This window comes from Pongo pygmaeus, chromosome 7 (assembly GCF_028885625.2).
Source record: "Pongo pygmaeus isolate AG05252 chromosome 7, NHGRI_mPonPyg2-v2.0_pri, whole genome shotgun sequence".
Taxonomy (NCBI): domain Eukaryota; kingdom Metazoa; phylum Chordata; class Mammalia; order Primates; family Hominidae; genus Pongo; species Pongo pygmaeus.
Genome location: NC_072380.2, coordinates 92,409,550 through 92,426,885, shown reverse-complemented (window position 1 = coordinate 92,426,885; position 17,336 = coordinate 92,409,550). Strand labels below are relative to the sequence as shown.

General features: G+C 41.3%; 1 protein-coding gene across 3 annotated transcripts in view; it reads left to right on the top strand.

Annotated features, from left to right (window-relative positions):
* The window catches only part of TPD52 (tumor protein D52), a 381,723-nt gene that overhangs the window by 21,284 nt on the left and 343,103 nt on the right, over window positions 1-17,336 (top strand). Inside the window, exon 1 of one of the 3 annotated variants that reach the window (XM_063668930.1) lies at window positions 5,599-5,689. The exons of the other annotated variants lie outside the window; for them this stretch is intronic. Within the exon in view, the coding sequence (XP_063525000.1) occupies window positions 5,620-5,689 (70 nt within the window). The 5' untranslated portion in view covers window positions 5,599-5,619. Of the gene's footprint in view, window positions 1-5,598; window positions 5,690-17,336 lie in introns of those variants that run through there. 3 annotated transcript variants of the gene reach the window in all.

Below are 17,336 nucleotides of genomic sequence, written 5' to 3'. Positions count from 1 at the left end.
CCTGGCCCAGGAAACCATTTCTCCCTCCTAGGCCTCTGCTGCCATGAAGGTCTCTTGACATTCCCAGGAGACATTTTCCCCATTGTCTTTATGTTTGTCTAACGTTTGTCTCCTCATTACTTATACAAATTTCTGCAGCTAGCTTGACTTTCTTCCCAGAAAATGGGTTTTTCTTTTCTACTGCAGATTTTCCAAACTTTTATACTCTGCTTCCTCTTGAGTGCTTTGTCACTTAGAAATTTCTTCTGCCAGATACCCCAAATCATCTCACTCAAGTTCAAAGTTCTACCATTATTTCTAGGGCAAAAAACCACCAGTCTGTTTGCTAAAGCACAGCAAGAGTCACCTTTGCCCCAGTTCCCAACAAGTTCCTCACCTCCATCTGAAACCACATCAGCCTGGACTTTATTGTCCATATCACTATCAGCATTTTGATTAAAGGCATTCAACAAACTTTCCCACATTTTCCTATCTTCTTCTGAGCCCTCCAAACTGTTCCAACCTCTGCCTGTTACCCAATTCCAAAGTTACTTCCACATTTTTGGGTATCTTTACAAGCAGCACCCCACTATACCAGTGCCAATTTATTAGTCTTTTCTCACACTGCTAATGAGGAGACATACTAGAAAGTGGGTAATTTATAAAAGAAAGAGGCTTAATTGACTCATAGTTCCACATGGCTGGGGAGGCCTCACAATCATGGCGGAAGGCAAATGAGAAGCAAAGTCATGTCTTACATGGCAACAGGCAAGGAGAGCGTGTGCAGGGGAATGGCCCTTTATAAAACCTTTATAAAACCATCAGATCTCATGAGACTTACTATCACAAGAACAGCATTGGAAAGACCCACCCCCATGATTTAATTACCTCCCACTGGGTCCCTCCCACAACACAGGGGAATTATGGGAGCTGCAATTCAAGATGAAATTTGGGTGGGGACACAGCCAAACTATATCACCTATGTAGTGGCAAATCTTTTTTTTGTTTGGTTTTGTTTTAATAATTGGATATTTCTTTTATATGAGGCTGTAACACTTTTTGCTTCATCTTCTCTGTGTAAATAACTTAAGCTTCTTAATGGATACAGCTAAAAATTTGGCCTTGTTAAAGGAGGAAAAAAATAGGCTGAATAGTGGGAAGTGAGCAGAACTGTGTTTGCTTTTAGGTTAAAAAAAGAAATGATTTTTCTCTATACAACGGAGAAACATGGCCCAGAAAGTGGAATGGCATACAGCTGTTTCTTTGTAGTTCTTCAGTCTTCAAGCATGGGCTTTTGCTTGTATCAAAATATAAGTGGGTTATGATGACCTCCCAGAATCCAAGAGAATAAAGCTTGAAATTGGGGTAACTGATGTTCCCCAAACCCCAGAGTGAGAATGTGCTTTTATTTAGCATTTTCTCTTCAGCAAAATCTGAAGAGTGCTTGTTACAGAGAGCAAAAACTTTTACTTGACCTTTTATCAGAAACTTAAAGAATATCTAGGGTGTTTTAGATATTGGCTTTAAAACTGTTGTTTTATGTTGTTATGTCAAGGGTGATGCCACACACTTTTGACATCAAATCCACCAAAATCTCACTTAAAAACAATTTAGGGCCAGGTGTGGTGGCTCTTGCATGTAATCCCAGCATTTTGGGAGGCTGAGGCAGGAGGATTGCTTGATCCCAGGAGTTTAAGACCAGCCTGGGCCACATAGGGAGATTCTGTCTGTATACACACACACACACACACACACACACACACACACACACACACACACACACACACACACACACACACACACACACACACACACACACACACACACACACACACACACACACACACACAGCCGGGAATGGTGGTGCACTTGTAATCTCAGTTACTTGGGAGGGTGAGGCAGGAGGATCGCTTGAGCCCGGGAGGTTGAAGCTTCAGTTAGCTGTGATTGTGCCACTGTTTTCCAGCCGGGGTGACAAAATGAGACTTTGTTTCAAAAAAAAAAAATTTAGAAGTGGAAAATTTGTAAGTTTTAATAAAATACCACTTACTTTTTAGCTCTGGTTTGGAACCTGACTTACAGCAATAGTAGGGAGATTAATAAGGTTACCTCTTATGGCAGTCTCTCAACTGCAAATTGAGTATAGTTATCTTATTTTTAGATTTATAGATGTCTATAAACGTTATTTTAAAGTGAGTTCCTGACTACTCTTGTGGCGTTTATTTTATCTTTACAAGCATTGGCAGTAATGGTTTATTTAACTTCTGATTATGAAGTTAATAGGAAATAAAGTACAGGGGGTGTGTGGGGTTTGTGTGTGTGTGTATATGTATGTATGTGTGTGTGCGCATTTTCCAGGCCCCACTGTCTTGGAGAGGCTTGATTAGGGATTAGAATGGTAGTAGCTAGAGGGTCTCACGAAGGTTTGTTCCATAGGTCTCAGAGCTCCCTTTTTTGTCGCCTTTGCCCTGCTGCCCTGCTCAACAACCCCTGCAAATGTAAGGATGATGGTCGGGGCTGGGAGCTGGGGTGGCCGCTGCCACATGTAGTGCTAAAGAATCAACAAAACAGGACAACAAAAGACTATGTAAATAGTTTAGCTTTCCCACACAAGGTCTTCATTGTTCGTTCTTTTTCATCCTTTGGTAGCTAGCTGTCCTTCCTACTAGTGTTGACTGTTTGTCGTGTACTCTCTCCACTGGAGTCACCAGTAACACCAGCTGAACTCTGTTTAGAGTTTTGGAGTAAAATTCTGATTGGACTTGTTTTTTTGTGCTTTTTGTGATCGGCAGTGTTTCAGTAGCTCTTAGTTCCCGGAACCTCATTCTCCTATTCCGTCAGCGATGTCTCCCTTATTTTTGCTGAGATGCATGGTTAACCATTTCCCTAGGCTCCTCCCTAGCACCTGCAGTATCTTAAAAATGGTACTTTTAACTTCCAGGAGCAATACATGAACACAAGAGTATAGATAAACATAGGCAAGAGTGTAGATAAAGAGAGTTGTGCAGGGACCTCATCTAGTGCAAGTCTGGCCAACCTTTTCTTAGTGATTTTTATGCCTGCCCATGTAGGCCAGTGGTTCTCAAGCTTGTTAAAACAAGACCTCACACCCTCAGAGGGCTTGTTAAAACAGACTGCTGACCCCACCCACAGAGTTCTGGTTCAGTAGGTCTGCGGTGAGGCCTGAGAATTTGCATTTTTAGCAAGTTCACAGGTGATGTTGATATTGCTGGTTCAGGGACTACATTTGGGAACGCTATATAGCATGGGATTTTTTTTGTGTGCCTTTTAGAAAATCAAATGCTGGCATGCTTGTATTTCTGTATTTTTCATCAGCTCCGTGTCATGGAGCACTTTCTGTGCTAGTACATATTGATCAGTTCATTATTTTTAACTGCTGCATAGTGTACCCATGTATGAATGTGCCTTAATTCTATTAATGGATACTTGATTCTTTTCAGGATTTTTTGTTAACTATTATAAATAAATCCTGCATTGAACATCTTTGTTTATTCCTCCTTTATGCAGCTATGTTTGTCTAGGGTAATATGGAGAAGTGAAATTGATGAACATGTGCACTTTTTGTTCTATTTTTGTTTTAATAGATAATGGGACCATCACTCTATGATACTCACCATATTAATGCCCAGCCTTAGGTAGTTTGTTTTATTCTCTGCCTAAGCTGAGGCTAACCTGGAGTTGCTAGGAAAATCACAAATGTGCTTGCTAGACCCTTTATAAACTGAACCTGAAATGGGCTTTGGGCTGCTAACCAGTTTTTCTAAGTCTTTTTGTAGACTAACTAAAAGCAGTGATAGTCAACTGTTTTTTTTCCCCTACCAGCACACCTGGTAAATAAGAATTGCCCTTAGCAACAATGGCTCACTTAGGTGAACTTCCAGGGGCTATACATCCAAGTATATTTTTTTACACGACTTCAGTGCTAGACTTTTCCAATCTGGATGTTCTTACCTCATGTTAGATTCCGTGTATGTATAGCCATATACAGCATTCTTTGTCCCCTCTGCCTTCTAAACCAGTTTGTCCTGTTTCTGTTCTGGGCAGTGATGTGTGTTAGGTGAGTTGGGCTGTAGGCAGGGCAAGTGGGTGTTACGTCCTAGCATTACCCTTTTTAATTTTTTGGAATTCATAAATTAAAATTGGGTGGGGGAGAGCTCACACTGAGTTGTCTACTCCTTGTTTTGCCAAGTTATTAAAATCAACTAACAAAAAGCCACCATGTTTTTATAGATATGAGATTTTTAACACTCCTCCTCCCCCTCCAAAAAATCAGGAAAAACATTATCTCAGAATAAAGGGCATTACTTTTAAATTTAGTTTCAGGAACATTATGGGTTTTTTCCCTCCTCCTTTCGTCTTGGACAAGTGAAAATGCTGCTATTGTCTAGAGTTGCCCTAGGTTGTAGAGAAACTGAGTCATTTCTTGAAGAAAATATTTGATGTCTATATTACGTATTCCTAATGAGTTCCCTATTAGTTTGTCATACTGCTGATGATGTTCCTGTCTAATAGTAACTTCTGGGGCATGAAGTGGGCCTGGAATGTGCAGTACTCCTGAAAGAAGAAAAATTCTTATGATTCCTACAGTCACACATTCCCATTCCCGGAGCACCTGCTATGTGCCCAGCACTGAGCTGAGTCCTGGATACAGAGAAATAGGGGAAGGTGTTCTTGCATTTTGGCTGCTCCTTCATAGTCCAGCTTCTTCAGTAGCACATAGGCAACTTTCCCATGAAAATGTGTTCGACCTTTTGTGGTGCAACTGCCATGCCTGCTCAAAGATCACTTGCCATCAAAATCTTCACATAGATTCATCACTTCTGGCCACATGCTGGGATTAAACAAGATTACTGTTATATCTTTGAGCCTTGTGGGAGAATCTGCTTTTCACTTAGCTGTTCATGCAGGGCAGGGTAAAGCAAAGAAATCCTTTCTCTTGTAAGGAAACTTTGATATCTGTTACCTACTTCTGTGCTTCTGCTTTGGGATGTGAAAATACTCTACTAAATGGCAACAAAATTTGCACCAGTTTTTAACACCAGTGCTTCCCAGATAAAGAGTGACCCTCCAGGAGTTCTTCAGCTGAGCCTGAGTTAGTTGCTTATTTTGAATCTCATGTAGTGTGTAGAAATGAATTAAAAAATAACCCACAGAGTAACTCATTATAATCTTAATCCTTTCCATGCAACCAGGATATAAGGGCTTATTAGGCTTTAAATAGACACTATGCTTATTAGATTTTTTTTTTTTTGGTTGTTATAACTTACTGGACAAGGTGCTACAGGGAATGAGATGCCCTACAAATTTAGACAATCCTTGAGTTTGGTTAGAATGCATACCGAATGCCATGTAAAAAATGCACGCAAGAAGCCATGTCAAGGAGACAGTCCAACACCTGTCTGCCCCAAAGAACTGGTTGTGGTCTTCCTTTCTGGGTGTATTTCAGTGACTCTGATAGAAAAGATGTTTTTGAAGGAGGGATGGGCGGCTGTGAGTTGTGTGTGCGTCCCATGAACTTCCCCGGGAAGACCACTATTCAGAAACCTAATAAATATTTAATGTAAGAGGAGGCATCTATCTGTTATCTTTCATAGCGCTGAAGGGCGTGCTGCAGTTGCTATGGAGAGGCGGGTGCTGGCTCAGCTGTGTGACAAAGACAGGCCCTCAGGAACAGGAGCAGGAGCAAAAGGTCATTTAACCTCAGCTGGAAGTGCCTAGTTGGTTCTGATGAGTATTGATTAGTTTTTTTATGGGCTGTCCCATATTCTAATATATGTAACATTTTTAATTGTTCAGTGTTTTTTAAGGCACTGTTTTATTTTGTCAGAATTTGGCTTCTAATTGCAAAATCCTAGCCTTGTATGTTGGTAATATTAAGATGTAATTTATGTACTAATTGGAATATTGTGATATTCTTCATAGTAGGAAAAAGAACAAAATATTATGATATATGTAATATTACAAAATATTACACAAATTTTTCCTGACAGAGATTACTTTCATTTGAAGAAGATGAAAGTTCTGGTTGATTCTGATTATACCTTCAACATTTTTAGAAGCTGATTACAGAATTTGTCATATAAAATTAAAATTTTTGTTGTATAAGAGGTATCCTTTGGGGAAAAAAATTTAAATTGTAGAGTATTTTACATGGATTTCACCTTACAGATTCATCAGCAAACAAACTGATGTGACTTTTGTGATTGTTTAAAATGTTAATTTTTATGTTTCATGAACATTACAAGAACATAAATGGCATTTTTCTGTAAAGTATTTTTCATATTTGTCTGCTTTGATGTTTAATATGGTAGAATGTACTAAAATCTTAATAAATGTTTAGCTTCCTGTTGCAATGGAACTGTCAAATCATTAGTAAATTTTTCATTTTTTCTACTTTCTTAGTTCCCTAAGTTAGGGTTATGTGATACTAAGTTCTAGAAATGATAATTTTTGATTGATCAGTTGGTCGCTTTTAAAATGATAGACATTTTGTTAAACTATGAAGCTTAAAAAAAGAGAGAAATGAATCCATGGCTCCTGCATGTAAGGAAGGTGTAGACAGGTGGCAGATGCTAGCATATGAGTTAGCTACAGTAAGCTATTAATATATAGGGTGGTGCTGTGTATAATTAGCTCACTGTGGGTGGCTTCCTGCCAAGTTTTAATGAGTTTGGTCAAAGAGAAATGTATGTCCCAAAGGAGCCAAACTTTTAATTAGGGTTATACGTAAGTCTATCAGTGAAGTTGAGGGTTGTGTTTTCAACCCTGGACCCTCATTTGGGATTTGTAGCAGTAACGGCAAATAGAGATGACTTGACTTTGGGTCCTTATGTTAGGGTTTAGACCGTCTCATTCTGGATACAACTTCTCGAAGCCTGGCTCCAGAGAGGGGAAAAGAAGTGAGTGATTTGACAAGCATTGTTCTTGGTGGTATATACAAACTCCTAGATTGATCATATTTCATCTTTTCAGCAGTTGCCTTAATAATTTGTAGTAATTTTCAGATGAGAGATGTGAGAGTCCATGAAGTAGGTACTTTCCTCCTAGTTCATGTGGTTCATAGTGGAGTCAAGATCCAGACCCCATCTATTTGATTCCCAAGTTCATGCTTTGTGACCTCGGTCACCAGGAGCTTAAGACATGGCAGCTGATTTGGAGGGTGTTGCTCTGTTGATTGGTGAACTACCTACTTTTACCTCACTTCCCCTGAGTGTGTGCACCCTTGCGTGCACATGAGGATATACATGAATGTGTGTGCAAGGTCCTAGCTCTTGCTAGATTCTGGGCACAATACTAAGCAGTGTCATCAAGTCAAAGTTTCTATAGATTATTCCTCCTTCCCTATTCTCTTTTAATGGGACTGTAAGGGAGAGTGTAGGGGTAAGGAAGGGAAGGTTGAGTTCTGCCCAGGACCAGTCTGATTGTGCTTTGTTTTTGTGACAAAGCCTCGCTCCATTGCCCAGGATGGAGTACAGTGACATGATCTCCACTCACTTCAACTTCCACCTCCTGGGTTCAAGCAATTCTTGTGCCTCAGCCTCCTGAGTAGCTGAGACTACAGTCGTGTGGCACCACACCTGGCTCATTTTTGTACTTCAGGCTGGTCTTGAACTCCTGGCCTCCCAAAGTAATCCAAAGGGATTATAGGCATGAGCCACTGTACCCAGCCTGATTGTAATTTTTGTCTTCCCCTTTTTGCTGACCCGCTTTATTTTCCAGATGTGGTCCTTGACTAGAGGCAGCCTCTTCACAGTTAAGCCTTTATTACTGTGGACCAGCCCAACCTTAACTTAATGTCCAACAGGATCACTTCCCAGTTTTTCCTGTACACAGGTGTGGGGTAGATGAGAATCTCTGATATGACTAGGCTAACTGCTCTCCGTGAGAAGATGCAGATCCGATTTGTGCCTTAGGGAGCTCATGGTTAGTACAGAATGCAGGCATATGAGCCTTAATTGCAACACATGACAGAATAACATCACTGTTAGAGACTGACCCATGCCATTTAAGAGAGAGAAGTGATGGTGGTGAGTGAGATTCCAAAGCATTTTCATAAAAGACAAGCCACTTTCCTTGGATCTCAACTTTTCAGAATTTTGATAGGCCTAGGGAAGAACATTCCAGATAAAGATGGTGTGGCTATTATCTTAGTATCTATTGCTACATATTATTCTGAAACTTAGCAGCTTAATAAAAAAAATTTTTATTTTTATTTTTTTTTTGAGACAGAGTCTCACTCTGTCACCCAGGCTGGAGTGCAGTGGTGCGATCTCAGCTCACTGCAACCTCTCCCTCCCGGGTTCAAGTGATTCTCCTGCCTCAGCTTCCCAAGTTGCTGGGACAACAGGCCTGCACCACCATGCCCAGCTAATTTTTGTATTTTTAGTAGAGATGGGATTTCACCATGTTGGCCAGGATGGTCTCGATCTCCTGACCTTATGTTCCGCCTGCCTCAGCCTCCCAAAGTGCTGGGATTATAGGCGTGAGCCACCAACCCCAGCCACATTTATTATCTCACAGTTTCTGCAGGTCAGGAATCTGGGGCTGGCCAGGAAAGTGGTTCTGGCTCTGGGTCTTCCATGAGGTTGCAGTAGAGCTGTTGGCTGGGGCATCAGTCATCTCAGGGCTGGAGGATCTGCTTCCAAGCTCACTTGGGTGGTCATTGACAGCAGGTGCCAGTTCCTCACCCCAGGGACCTCTCCATAAGGCTGCTCACAACATGGCTTCCCTCAGAGCAAATGATGCAAGAGAAAGAGAACTCAAGAGCTGTATTATTCTATTGGTCACACAGACCAACCCTGGTGCCACATGGAAGGGGCCTACCCAGAGGTGTGAATGCCAGTGATATTGGGGGTCATAGAGATGACCCACTGGGTAATGAGTAAGGAAAGGTACAGGGCGTCGGTAGCTGGAATTTAGGGGATTAGGAGTGATGTCTGGGAGGTGATGCTGATGTGTCGTGAGTTGTATGGAGTATGAATGTGATGTGGAATTAACCTTCAAACAGCTTAGTCTAGTAGTGGAGTTACATTTTGTATGTAACTGTGGAAAGTGACACATGCACAGAGCCACAGGTGATCCATGTGTTGCTAACACTGGGTGGTGTGGTTCATCCATGCCTCATAATGTCATGATACTCTTTCTACACACACACACACACACACACGAGTTGTATTGCCCCTGAAAATGCTCCTCTTGGTCTGTTCTTCCTGCCGGTATGACAGAACTTCCTGAGATTGTTGAGTTTAGGGTTAAATCAAATCTGAGGTGACCCACTCGTTAGTTTGGTAGTGTTTCTCTATCGTTATCCTGTTGCTAAGTGGTGCAGGAGTAGAAGCTGGTGCAATAGTTTCCTAGAGTGCAGTGCAGCTAACCCTTTTATTTACATCATATTGTTTAGAATTTGTTACCACATTCAACCAATTCGTATAAAAATAGATTACATGTGGGAGTTGTATTTGTTTGTGTGTGGTGTGCATCCAAGTCAGTGTTAATTTTAAGTGAGTGTCCTGCACTCTGGGTGTTTTTCATAGCTACAAGGAAGCCTTAACCGTTGTTACTTACAATGGATTACTTTTCAAAAGTTGTTTAATCTCTTTCAGGTCGTTAATGGCTTGGAGACTAATAAGCAAAACCATTAAATACTACTTTATGCCTGAAAAAAGAGTTAATATTCCTGGAAAAAGCAAACTGTTTTTTTTAGTCAACAAGGTGGAGCTGGTGTTCCCAGTGGTTCCAGTTGTAATAAGACTTGATGAGTCGGAAATGATGTTATTCTGGGGACAACTGTGGAGTAATTAGAATTTTACCTCATTTTAATTAAAAGATTCTAACTCTAGCCTACCTTCCCAGGCATTTGGGAAAGGCGCAGGTAGGTCTCCTTGCCAGTGAGCTCCGCTACTCACTTCTGGGGGTGACCTCAGGAAAACCCAGGACTTGGGCCTTAGTGAGGTCTCTCGTTCTCACCACTAAACAAAGAGAAAGCATTTACACAGGCATCGAACCAGCGTCTGTGTGTCACAGCTGGACTGGTGCTGAAAAAATCACCAGGGCCTTAGCATAAAACAAAGGCTGCTTTATTGTGTTGAGAGCATAAATAGGCTTCTTTTCTTTTTTCAGTCAGATATGAAATTAGAGTTGCTTACTGGTAACATGGAGCCTGCTGGATTGAGCTGTTTTGCTCACTTCTGCCAGATAATCAGAAGAGCCGGGTGGGGTCCCCTGGCTGGGTGACTGGGAGTCAGGCATCCGCCCCCCCAAACATCATGCTCCCCGTTTGTAAATGTCTTGTATTCCTGTCAAGATGGTTAGGAGGATTGAAAAACGCCGTTGTATTTTATTTGATTTTGATAATACACTTAACATGAGATCTAACCTCTTAACAAATTTTTAAGTGTATAATGCAGTATTGTTAGCTATAGCGTTTGAGTGCATTGGGAGGCGCTATCCAAATGCATCCCTTTCCCCGCCCTCCCCCCCACCCCTCGTTTATTGCTACTTGTTATTTTCATGGTTGTGCTGAATTTTTCCCCAAGGCAAATCTTTACCTCTGCCCTTGAAGTTGCATATGCCCCAGAGTGGGTAATTATTAACTGTATTAATCTGGACCATATACTGTACAGTCTTTGGATAACCTGGGCAGTTTATAATTTTAAATGTTTTAAAAGTTCGCAAGTCTGAAACTCTGAGAAAATTTTTTTTCATAAAAATACTAGCCTAGGCTGCTGATGGATGTGGGTTTCTTTTTGGGGTATGAAAATTAGATTGTGGTGATGTTTGCACAACTCTGTGAATATACTAAAAACCAGTGAACCATACTCTTTATGAAAAAATAGTGAATTTTATAGTATGTGAATTATTTCTCAAGCTGCTATTAGAAACAGAACACTGTCCTAATTGTTACTATAAAAATACCCTTATTTTCTCCCCTCCCTGCCAGTGTCTTAGGCAGAGCAGCCATTCAGTAAATACAGGTGGCTGAGTGTTGAATAATATAGTTGAAATAATCCAAATGGCACAAATAGATGAGAGTGGAAGTGGGGGCTGCAGTGTCAGTTGTAGAAATCTTGAGGGAGGGAGACTCATGGGGTGGCTGAGACGGTGGCTCCTTTGTCAGTGGAGGCACTGGAGGAAGAAAACCCCACTAGCAGGAGAGGCTCTGGGTAGGAGGGGCTGCCATGATCCTGGAAATAGGTCATCTGGTTGGCTCATGTTTGAAAGTTGAGAATACTAATATTTTATGGTCCAAATTTTGGTTACCTTGGCCTTGTAAATCAGGAAGCCATCTGATGATAGGGTGAGCCTAAGGTGGGGAGGGGAGGATGCGGTGAGCCACAAGTTCTCAATGTTCAGAGAGCCAGTGTCCTTAAGTAGCAAGGTGAAGAGCTCAATTAGGAACTAAAGCCAAAAATGAGCTGAGGCAAGATGGTAGAACCCAGGCCTGGATCTGAGCAGTTATCAAAAGTCTGGTTACAACGTTTGAGAGTGTGGTGTTCAGCTACCTTTTTGGATGCAATTTTAGTTTTTTATTTGCATATTCTTTTTCTTTTTGATAAATCTCTGTGAGGACTACATTTTCAACTCCCTAGATGCACATAGTCCTGTACTCAGATATAATGTATCTCATGTCTTTCCAGATTTATAATTGCAAACCATAAGCCACTTTGAGTTGTGTTCCAGCACCTGCCGAAGCAGACGACTAAATCATATGAACCCCATTTTCCTCCTAAGAGGGCGTTCAAATTCTCTTCCTCTTGGATTTTATGAAATCAGATTTCGGATGGAAGATTCTGCCACTTGGCATCTTATTGTCAAAGACAGGCACCTTTTAACGTAGACTTCTACTGAGAAATAATTAGAGACAGGGTCTCATGGCTGGGCGCAGTGGCTCACGCCTGTAATCTCAGCACTTTGGGAGGCCAAGGTGGGCGGATCACCTGAGGTTGGGAGTTCGCCCCCAACCTGACCAACATGGAGAAACTCTGTCTCTACTAAAAATACAAAATTAGCCGGGCATGGTGGCGCATGTCTGTAATCCCAGCAACTTGGGAGGCTGAGGCAGGAGAATTGCTTGAACCTGGGAGTCAAGGTTGCAGTGAGCCAAGATCGTGCCATTGCACTCCAGCCTGGGCAACAAGAGTGAAACTCTGTCTCAAAAAAAAAAAAAAAAAGGAAAGAAAAAAGATAGAGACAGGGTCTCATGGTCTCATTCTGTCGCTCAGGCTGGAGTGCAGTAGCACAATCATGACTCACTGCAGCATTGAACTCCTGGGCTCAAGTGATCCTCCCGCCTTGGCCTCCCAAAGTGCTGGAATTACAGGCCACCCTACCTTGCTGAAATATTTAAATTCTGAAGGACCAAACTATCCCCTTCTCAGAGAACAATATGAACTAGCACCATTATAAAGTTGATACTGCTATAAGAGTCCTACTCCTGAGGGCTTCCACCCACATTATTTTCATACTTATGAAAAATAATACATGTTCAAAGCAAATGAATCCAAACAGTATGCAATTAAAACTCAAACTCTCTTAGCCTAGACCGATTTCTCCCAGAGCAGCTGTTATGATCAGCCTCTGGGTGTCCTTCCAGAAATGTCTAGGCAGGTAATGTATACAATCACTTTAAAAGTTCAAATGGGAACATGTCATACACATTATTCTGTACTTTGCTTGTTTTAACTGACATGTATCTTGGATATTAAAAAAAATTTAACATATAGATAGTTTCAATTTTTTTTAAAAAAAAGCTTTATTGATATATAATTTGCCATAAATAATCACCATATAGTTTACCTTAAAATTCACTTGTTTTAAATGTACAATTCAGTGATTTCTAGTAAACTTACAGAGTTGTGCAATGATCACCACAACCTAATTTTAGAATATTTTCATCACCCTGTGTCTATTTACAGCCACTCCACATCCGTGCCCCCAGGCAAACACTTATCTATTTTGTTTCTATAGATTGATTTTATTACTCTTTTTAATAGCAACCTGTGGTCCATTTTGGAAAAGTACAAAAATGTATTTAATTGTGCTTTATCCAAGCACATTTAGCTGTTGCTGATGTTTTATTTTGCTGCCTGCCTACTTTTAAAAAAATTGGAAAAGATTGAAATTTTGTCTTTGAGCCATACTTGTTAAGAGTGATAAGGGAGTTTTAGCTGAAGTTGTTTGTAGATTTTCCAGTCATTACCTGTGGAACTAGGAGAAGAATTTTGGGGCCTGGATAATTATTTATATTTGAATAGAAACTGCCCGAGGTTGTTCTTGATTAGATGAAAGCCCCAGCATTTATTGTGTATTTTATGGATGTGGGTGAAGTGGAACTAAGTATTTACACATGATTGGGGTGAAGGGGGATTTATTATTTCAGTTTTTTGCTTTTGTCTCTACCTAGGAGGATTTTAGGAGCTGTTGAGTGTTCAGAAATATGTCTTAGGTATATTCTCCAAACTGTTTCTTGGGACCTTTTACTGGGTTGCGGATTTTGACCAACTGTTTTTTTAAGAAGAACAAAGTAGTAGAACAGTATGAGACCAAAATGTCCTTCACGTTCTAATGGTGAGCAGTGTTTTCTTTTTTCTTTTTTCTTTTTTTTCGAGACGGATTCTCGCTCTGTCGCCCAGGCTGGAGTGCAGTGGCGCGATGATCTCAGCTCACTGCAAGCTCTGCCTCCCGGGTTCACGCCATTCTCCTGCCTCAGCCTCCCGAGTAGCTGGGACTACAGGCGCCCACCACCACGCCCGGCTAATTTTTTGTATTTTTAGTAGAGACGGGGTTTCACCGTGTTAGCCAGGATGGTCTCGATCTCCTGACCTTATGATCCCCCCGTCTTGGCCTCCCAAAGTGCTGGGATTCCAGGCGTGAGCCACCGTGCCTGGCCATTGTTTTCTTAAACGTCAACTTTTGTTTAAATGTGTGTGTGAGTGTGCTTGTTAAGTAGTAATTATCAGAAATGTTGGAAAACCCATGCCTTAAGATTAATGTATTCAGGCTTCCTTTTTGTCAGAGCTCTAACTCTTCTGGGGGCAAGTAGGCTGGGGCAGATAGGGTGAGAAGACTCAGGTAGTTCACTGAGATAAAACTTTGTTGAGGTTGGCTGGGGAAGTGAGCCAGTTGTCTTGGGGAGTGGGAGGTGAAAATGAAACTCCCTGTGTAACCACTTTTCTCTATCAAAAATAATAAATTATTTCAAATGTTCTAAAGAAAGAGGCTTTGGATAGATTTTAGTCAGCTTGTTAGCTATTCAATTCTGGCAACAACCATGTGTACATCTAGACTAGGGAGAAGTTTACAATTAAATTCACTGGATCTTGTGGTTGGAAGTAACCTGAAGGGATATCTATGCAAGTTTCCATCCTGTGTGTGCATCCTTTCTGTAATACCTCTGCCCAGCAGTTCAGCATCTGCACTTGCGTATGTCTCCTGGAAGGGAATTCATGAACTCTCTTGGGATCCCAGTTCTTCATTAGCTTCTTCATGTTGAAACCCTCAGGCTTCGTATATCTCAGGGTTTGGATTGACATTAGTTATCTATTGCTGTGTAACAAATTACCTCATCATTAAGGGGCTTAAGGCAACAAATATTTATTATGTCAGGAACAAGTCAGGAGTCTTGGAGCAGCTCATCTGGATGGTGTGGCTCAGGGCCTCTCGTGAGACTGTGGTCAAGTTGACAGTTGGGGCTGTCGTCATTTGGAGGCTGAATGGACTAACGGATCCACTTTCAACATGGCGCCTGCACATAGTTGTTGGCAGGAGGCCTCTGTTCCTACTGTGTGGACCTGCACTTGGAGCTGCCTGAGTGTCTTCATGACACACTCTCTCTCTTGGATCAGAAAGGAGACATTAGTAATGCCAAGGATACTCCTTTGCTCCCTTCACAAGTGGGCACAGATATGGTCCTTTTGCCACCAGCTCTAGAAAGAAACATGCAGAGATGTTTGAAGGCAAGAAGACAGTGGCCTGTATGACTTGGAGCTTTTCTTAATTATAAGTCAGAGATAATAATTAATGTCATGCCTAGCTCAGAGAATTATTGTGTGACTCAAATGAGAGGATGAGCATTAAGACATTGGAAACTTTACGTACTATATGAATGTTTTCTTATTGGGGCAAAACATTTTCCTCTTGTAAAGGTGAGCCCAGGGACATGTCTCTCCCCCATCTCTATACTATCAATTCTGATCTTTGAATGATTGCAGTGCCCCTCATAGGGTTGGGTAAGGACCAAGGCAGAGAATATGTAGATAATGCAGCACAGTGCCCGGCACATAGTAAGCATTCAGTTAACAGCTACAATTACTGGTTTTGAAATAGATATGCCAGGCACTAAAGAAAATTAATTGATAAATGAAATAACTACTGCTCCTAAGCTGTGGCCATGGATTAGAATCACTGTGTCTGCCATGTCACTGACTCTGCAGAATACTGTATATGGAAAAATGGTTTTTATTATTTGTTATTTTCTATATTTGGATGACATTTCTGATCTGAATTTCAACTATGACTTCTAGTCCTCTGTATCTTCTTCTTCTGGCTTGCTACAATATAAACTTCATCCTTTAAAAAAAAGTGACCCTATTATTTTTCCTTGGGATGTTTTGAATATCCTCCCCCTCCTTGCCCAGCTTCCCTCAAATGTGCCAACAATTTTTTTCTTTTCTTTTCTTTTCTTTTTTTTTCTTTCTTTTTTTTTTTAGCATCAGTGGTACCATCAAGTTCCTGGACTCTTGAACTTGATGAAATCGAGATAGTTTCTGTAGGGCTCCATTTGGAATTGAGAAGCAGGTGTGGTCTAGACCTAAGGTCCAGTGGTGGGAGGAATGGAAAGAAGAAATGGAGCCAAAGGAAACTGAGGGAAGGGTTGATGTTTCTCTGGCTAAATGAGTGGATGGGTCAAAGAAATAAAATGTGTGTAATTGGTTTTAAGCCTGGGCAACTGGAGAAAGTGGTGAGTGTTAATAAGAGACCAGGAGGAACACAAAGAGGAAAGAATATCTGGTTTTGGAGGGAAGAAGGAAAATTCAGTTTTGATTCTGAATTTGAGGGGTGTTGACATCCACCAGATAGCTAAACATGGAATATGGCCCATGGGTGGCGGTAGCAGTCCTTGCTGCTATTCCTGGAACCTCTCAGAGGGTCAATCACAGGGTGTCACCGTTTGCCTAAGTGGTATCCTAAGAAAATGTCTGGAGTGGTCCAGGAAGAGGGGCCTATAATTATTGAGTAAAGGTAAAGGGAACAAACATTATTAGACTGATGCTTTTGAATGTCATATTTATTCTTAATAGCAACTATATAAGTTATATGTGTATACCTAGTTTTACAAATGCAGGAAAAAAGGACCAGAGTGACCAGGTAAACTATCCAAGGTTATGTAGCTAAGAGGTGTTGGAGCCAGGATTTGAACTCTACACTCAGTTTTCATCAATGAACAAATTTTCCTTTTACATCAGCATCAGAAGGCATTATGACTGGCTGAACTGATAGAGAACAAGCCAGTATGGACTCAAAAGTGGCATGGGCCCCCTTAGTAATTAATTACTAAGGATAACTAATCTCCAGGTAACTTTTTCCCCTTTTCTTTCTTCCAGCCATTGGAAGAACGTCCTCATGTGGTACAGTGTCAGGCAGGAGACCTGTGTTTCTTTCTCTGAATCAATAGTGGGTGGCACAGAACAACAAAAGGAAGTCTGCTTTTAGATCCTGGGCTTCCAAACCTTCAGGCTCCATCAGCTCCCCTTCCCTCTTGGCACCTCTCCTGTCCTCACCCTGGTATATTGTAAACCCAAGAAGTACTATTCTCTGGGTCCACCTGCCCATAGGATCCTGAATCTTCACACAAACAATAGCAGTCACAATTGTAACAACCAATTCTGGAACATTTACTATATACTGAATGATTTGCAAACATAGAAAAGTTAATTTTCATGGCAAGTGAATGGAATAGATTTTCCGCCGGGCATGGTGGCTCACACCTGTAATCTTAGCCCTTTGGAAGGCTGAGGTGGATGGATCACTTGAGCCCAAGAGTTCAAGACCAGCCTGGACAACATGGAAAAACCACGTCTCTACCAAAAAATAAAAAAATTAGCTGGGACTACAGGTCCTGGTATATTGTAAACCCAAGAAGTGCTGTTCTCTGGGGCCACCAGCCTATTGTATTGTGTTGGTGTGGAGGAGGGAGGATTGGTATACAGATAAATTTGCCCATAGAATCCTGAATCCTCACACAAACAATAGCAATCACAATTTTAACAACACAACTTTAACAGGTGCTACAGGTGTTACCTGTAGTCCCAGCTATTTGAGAGGCTGAGGTGGGAGGG